Source organism: Ovis canadensis, chromosome 21, assembly GCF_042477335.2.
Source record: "Ovis canadensis isolate MfBH-ARS-UI-01 breed Bighorn chromosome 21, ARS-UI_OviCan_v2, whole genome shotgun sequence".
NCBI classification, from domain to species: domain Eukaryota; kingdom Metazoa; phylum Chordata; class Mammalia; order Artiodactyla; family Bovidae; genus Ovis; species Ovis canadensis.
Window position 1 is genome coordinate 67,041,922 of NC_091265.1, and position 6,283 is coordinate 67,048,204.

Sequence of the window (6,283 nt, forward strand, 5' to 3'; positions counted from 1 at the left end):
AGCTCGGGTAGGAAGGACCTGCTCCTGGTTCTTCCCACAAGCCAGGCACTTGGTGGTCTCCTTGTACTCAGTACTTCACGTCCCCTGCAGTCTGCCCCAAAGAATCAGGGAACACCAGGCCCGGCTCAGGGGCCACCCCAGGAGAAGGGTGAGTCTACCCCAAAGTTGCCCACTCTCACACTAAGCAGGAAGACCCCTGTGATCTAGGCTGTCCTGTCCTCTTCCTCAACGTGCGTAGCTACACCCAGGTCTTGGAGCCCCCCAGGTTCTCGTTGGCGCAGAGCTCGCCTCTCCCAACTGCAACTCTCAGAGCTGGGAGCTGGTGGCCCACTCCAGAGCCAGGGCTGTGGTTCAGACCTCGCCCTGCCCCAATTTCAAGGCTGCAGGCATGCGGCTAAAGCTTCATGCCCGGCTGGGGAGAGGAGGTGGGGTGTTGGAAGGCAGGGCGGCACACCCTCCAGGGGCCAGCAAAGCTCCTGGGGCCTGGCAGACCCAGGAGTCCGGGGCCTGCCCCCGCAAGCTCTCAGGCTCAGGAAACCTGATGGACGGGTCTGGTGTGTCCTTGAATCCTCATATCCAGGAGCCACCCCAGAGGGCGCAGTGCTTCTTGCTGCTGGCGGGGAGCAGACCAGACAGGGAAGTCAGGCAAGGGAGGGGCCTAGACAGAAACCCAGGTCAGTGTCGAGGCTACTTCAGCCTCCCAGACCATCCGACCCCAGGCTGCCAAGGAGAGAAGCTACCCTGCCGCCAGCAAGGAGAGGCCACTCCCCAAGGGTGGGTGGATACAGCTCCAGCTTTGGATTAAATAACCAGGGGTCCCTGGGAGACTTCCGTTTCGGGACCCTTAACTGTGGCTAGCCCCCGGCAGCTCAGCGGCTACTCAGAGACCCTGCAGACCCTGCCCAGTGCAGTCTCAAGACACGCTTAAGCCATGGGAGACCGTTTATTGAGGTTTTAATGTCGGGGTAGGGACCCAGTGTGCACACGGATGTGGGCAAAGATACCTCCCACATGCAAGCACATACCCATAGGTTGAACACAGGGTCTGTGCACCTCCTGTCCCCAACAAAGAGCTGTGGCCTTTGGGGGATATGATCTCAGGGCTGGCCATGCCCCTAGCTTCTGCAGGGTCTTGGCAGATTCGACAAGGACTAGGGCAAGAGTCTTCAGCCCTCCCGTGCCCCCTGCAGCAGGCCTAGGGCTCCAAGGTGTCCCGTCTCAGGCTCCAGGTTCCAGGGCTTCCCCCTGCACGGGGGAAGGAGTCCTCTGTGACCACGGGCTCGCCTCTGTCATCCAGGCTAGGCTAACCTTGTCTGCGGACGTCCACTCTGAGGTGAGAGCTGCTACCTCAAGGAGTTCTGCCTCATGGGGGCAACTGTGGGGAGGACACAGACTTGAGAGGGCTGAAGGGGGTCACTGGAGGACCTCATCCCATCCAGAGGGGGGAGACAGACATACTCTCTGGGCTCAGGCTGGACACAAGGGCCGGACTCCGGGGGTCTCCCGTGAGAGGCTCTTCTCTGGTTGGAGGCAGAAGATCCTGTGGGAAAAGCAAGTCAGCTTGGGGCTGGGCAGGCCCCCCACCGACCTGGCCTCCTCCAGAACTGCTCTGACCTGAGTGCCGGGGGGGCCCCCGTCCGGCCGTGGGGGCGGGGGCAGCGCAGCGCCCGTCTGCTGGATGAACTGCTGGAGGTTGCATTGACGCAGCTCCCGGTTCAGCTCCTCCAGCTCCTGGGCCTGGGCCTGGGGCACACGCAACCCTCAGGCTCTGATTCTGATTTTGAGACCGATGCCCACTCCCCCACCCCCCCCCTGCGCTGGGGATACAGGCTCACCTGCAGGGCGTGTTCGGCAGCCTCCAGAGCCCGGCCCACCAGGGCGAGACTGCCCTGCACCTCCATGCTTTGCCGCTCCTGGGTGGCCAGGTCCTGGCGCAGGCGTTCAGCCACAGACGCTGTGGGTGAGGAGGGCCTAGGGGCCTCTGCAGCCAGATGTAACTCGGCCTCCAGGGCACGGGCCTGGGCGTCCAGGGCCTGCAGTCTAGCAGCGTGCTCAGCTGTAGCTGCGCTCAGCGCCTGCAGGCGGGCCTGTGCCTCGCGCTCCCGGGCCTGCTCCCGCCGCAGCTCCTGCTCCCAGAAGGCCTCCTGGCCCAGCTCCGCTGCGTTCCTGCGCACCCTTTGCTCCAGACCCTGCAGGTCTGCACAGCACCCTGGCACAGGCACTACTGGAGCCAGAGGCTCGGGTGGCACAGGGCCGGGGGCCTGCCCAGAGCACCCCAGGCTGAAGGTCAGTGGTTTGCAGGGCTCACGGTCCAGTGCTGGTCGAGGCTTTGGGGGAAGGCTGGCTCGGATAGGGCAGCGCTCAGGGGGAGGGCAGCTGTCCGAGGAGGGCCTCCCAGCGAGGCTGGGTCCCGTCCGCCTCAGGACAAACTGGACATCGCTGGCAAACTGTCCGCAGGTCGCTTGGGCGCCCACAGGACATTCCTGGGGTAGCAGCTGCCGCTCCTTCTCTCTGAGGCGCTGCACGAGCACAAAGCGGCCCGTCTGGCCTGGAGTCGGGGAGAGGGGTCAGTCAGCCCACATCCCTTACCTTCAGTCCATCTGGCTCGAGCAGCTGGGGGAAGGCAAGAGGAACCAGCAGCAGCCCCACCCTCCTGGGGTCCAGATGGGGCCCCGAGGCCAGGCCCCACGCAAGCGCACCTGCTGGGCCGATCTGTGCTCAGGAACTCACCTATGGCTTGGGCTAGTGCAATGACCACTTCTTGACAGGTGGTCTGCTCTGAAACCCCACAAACCACGCGCTGGATGCCGTCCACCCACACCTTCAGCTCCATGGCCGCCAGTCCTGAGAGCATGCCTGTCCTGCAGCGAGGGCGAGGGCCACGGGGTCAGGCCCCGCCTGGCCCCAACTCAGCTTGACCGGCTCTTCCTCCTCAGGCCTGCCCCGCACCCCGGAACTGGCTCGGGACTGCTGCCCCTCGGCATCTGGTGCGCAGCCCCACACGGAGGCCGCACATTCCTGGGGGTGGGGCAGCAAAGGCCAGTGCCCCCCCCCCCCAACAGAGAGGGAACCAGAGGGCCCTCCCGCAGCGCTCGGAGGCTGCCCCACTTCCCAGCCTGCTCTCGGCCGGCCCCACTCCCGGAACCAAGCAAATCATTAACCAGACCGGGCCACCCGGCTTGAAGGGCACAGCCCCTCCCGCGGGGCGTCTGCGCGCAGCCCTCGGCACCGGAGACCCGCCGCACCCGGCGCGGGCGGCCCCTCCCTGCTACCGCGCGGCCCCGCGCTCGCGGCGAGGCCGCGGTCCCAGCTCGCAGCGGGTGCAGGTGCGGCGCGGCCCCCTCGCCGGCCCGACTCGCGCCCCTCTGTCGGAGTCGCAGTCCAGGGCCGCGCCCTGCGCCGCGAACGCCCCGGAACTCGGCGCGGCTCACCTGGACGCTAACCGGCCTCCGGAATCCGGACGCAGACTGGCTGCTGCCAGGCTCCGGGCGCCGCCGCAACCTGCCGCCTCCAGCGCCGCGGGAGCGCCCCGGCCCGCCGCCCCATTGGCTCGCCGCCCGCGCGCCCCGCCCCTCGAGCCCCCATTGGCTGCACCGCGCGCCCCGCCCACTCCGTGCCTACGCCCATTAGCCACCTACGCAGAGCCTCTCCCCTGGGCCTCCCCATTGGCTCCCCGCCCGCCCCGCCCCCGGCGGCGCCCAGGTGTGGGCGGGGCTCGGCGGCGCCGGGGGCCGAGAGCGCCCGGGTCCACGCGCGCCCCGAACCGGCTCACCGCGCGGAAGAGCGCTGCCTTCCGCGGCGCAGGCGGCGCGTGGGGCAGGTGCCTGGCCGCGCGTCCTGGCTGACTTTCGCAGAAGCCGTCCCGTCTGATGAGTCTCCCGCCTAAGGGAGGGGGCGCCGGCCCGGGACCCCTCGAGCCTGGCTTGCACCCAGGAGGGCAACGGGGCTCACACCGCCCCTCCCCTCGCCTGGGGCGCGATGGGACGCGCGGGAGTCGGGGGGCTCAAGGCGTGAGGGAGTGGAGCAGGTTGGCCGCTGGTCCTCTCCAGCTGCTGCCAGACTGACAATCCTGATGGGGGAGGGGGCCGCCAAGAGGTTGCCTGGGACAAAGGCCTTGGGCTCTTTGTCTGAGGCTCAGTGGGGCCCAAGGCTGGTCCGAGCTGTATACACACTCCGCCAGGCGAGTCCTGCTGTTCTGCCCGGAGACCCCAGGCCGGCGCGGCCGCAGGCGTCCCTCATCCTCTCAGTGCTGTCTGTGTGGATCAGCAGCAAGGACGTCTGGAACCTGCACTGCCCAAGTCAGACTGGCCCAGAGCGGGGGTTTCTCCCTCCTGCCCACCCCAAGCCCTGCAGGAGCAAAAGCTGAAAGTCTGAATGAATGCATGGTGAGGGAATGAAGGTGGGTGGGAGTGGAGCAGAAAGTAGAGGGCATGGTCTTATGGGTCAGGTCTGGGGCTCACTTTTGTCCAGGTCCAGGGGCAAGGGAACCATTTGTTATTGTTTCAGCCCCTAAGTCGTATCCGACTGACTCTGTGACCCCATAGACTGTAGTATGCCAGGCTCCTCTGTCCTCCACTATTCCCCCAACTTTGTTCAAATTCATGTGCATAGAGTTGGTGATGCCATCCAACCACCTCATCCTCTGTCACCCCCTTGTCCTTTTGCTTTCAATTTGTCTCAGAACCAGGGCCTTTTCCAGTGAGTTGGTTCTTCGCATCAGGTGGCCAAAGTATTGGAACTTCAGCTTGAGCATCAGTCTTTCCAGGGAATATTCAGGATTAATATACTTTCTTCTCTAGCACAAAAATTTGAAAGCATCAATTCTCCTGGTCAGCTGAAGGCTCTCAGCATTCTTCATGGTCCAACTCTTACATCCACACATAACTACTGGAAAAACCATCAGTTCCGTTCAGTTCAGTCGCTCTGTCGTGTCCGACTTTGCGACCCCATGGACTGCAGCACACCAGGCCTCCCTGTCCCGCACCAACTCCCAGAGCTTGCTAAAATTCATGTCCATTGAGTCGGTGATGCCATCCTGCCATCTCATCTTCTGTCATCCACTTCTCCTGCCCTCAGTCTTTCCCAGCATCAGGTTCTTTCCAATGAGTCAACTCTTCCCATCAGGTGGCCAAAGTATTGGAGCTTCAGCTTCAGCATCAGTCCTTCCAATGAACATTCAGGAGTGATTTCCTTTAGGATGGACTGGTTGGATCTCCTTGCAGTCCAAGGAACTCTCAAGAGTCTTCTCCAACACCACAGTTCAAAAGCATCAATTCTCCAGCGCTCAGCTTTCTTTATAGTCCAACTCTCACATCCATACATGACTGATGGGAAAACCATAACTGACTAGATGGACGTTTGTTGGCAAAGTACTGTCTCTGCTTTTTAATATGCTGTCCAGGTTGGTCATAGCTTTTCTTCCAAGGAGCAAGTGTCTTTTAATTTCATGGCTGCTGTCACCATCTGCAGTGATTTGGGAGCTCAAGAAAATGAAATCTGTCACTGCTTCTACATTTCCCCCCTTCTGTTTGCCATGAAGTGATGGGACTGGATGCCATGATTTTAGTGTTTTTGAATGTTGAGCTTCAAAGCAGCATGTTCGCTCTCCTCTTTCACCCTATCAGGAGGCTCTTTAATTTGTCTTTGCTTTCTGCCATTAGAGCTGTATCATCTGTATATCTGCTCCTGCTGCTGCTAAGTCGCTTCAGTCGTGTCCGACTCTGGGCAGCCCCATAGACGGCAACCTACCAGGCTCCTCTGTCCCTGGGATTCTCCAGGCAAGAACACTGGAGTGGGTTGCCATTTCCTTCTCCAATGCATGAAAACTAAAAGTGAAAGTGAAGTCGCTCAGTCATGTCCGACTCTTCGAGACCCCATGGACTGCAGCCTACCAGGCTCCTCCATCCATGGGATTTACCAGGCAAGAGTACTGGAGTGGGGTGCCATTGCCTTCTCCAATGCATATCTGAGGTTGTTGAAATTTCTCCCAGCAATTTTGATTCCGGCTTGTGATTTCTCCAGCCCAGCATTTTGCATGATGTGCTCTGCATAGAAGTTAAATAAGCAGGGTGACAATATACAGCCTTGACGTACTCCTTTCCCAATTTGGAACCAGCCCATTATTCCATGTCCAGTTCTAGCTGTTGCTTCTTGACCTGCATACAGATTTCTCAGGAGACAGGTAAGGTGGTCTGGTATTCCCATCTCTTGAGGAATTTTCTGCAGTTTTTTTGTGATCCACACAGTGAAATGCTTTAGCATAGTCAATGAAGCAGAAGTAAAT

General features: G+C 61.2%; 1 protein-coding gene across 1 annotated transcript; it reads right to left on the reverse strand.

Moving 5' to 3' along the window:
* Positions 1 to 924: 924 nt before the first annotated feature.
* RASSF7 (Ras association domain family member 7) lies at positions 925 to 3,586 on the reverse strand. Its single transcript, XM_069566462.1, has 6 exons — positions 3,432 to 3,586; positions 2,731 to 2,861; positions 1,836 to 2,548; positions 1,615 to 1,743; positions 1,459 to 1,540; positions 925 to 1,375 (listed from the first exon to the last, which is right to left on the reverse strand). The coding sequence occupies exons 2-6, from the start codon at positions 2,852 to 2,854 to the stop codon at positions 1,344 to 1,346; spliced, it is 1,080 nt and encodes a 359-aa protein (XP_069422563.1). The 5' UTR covers positions 2,855 to 2,861; positions 3,432 to 3,586; the 3' UTR covers positions 925 to 1,343.
* Between the last annotated feature and the right edge of the window lie 2,697 nt (positions 3,587 to 6,283).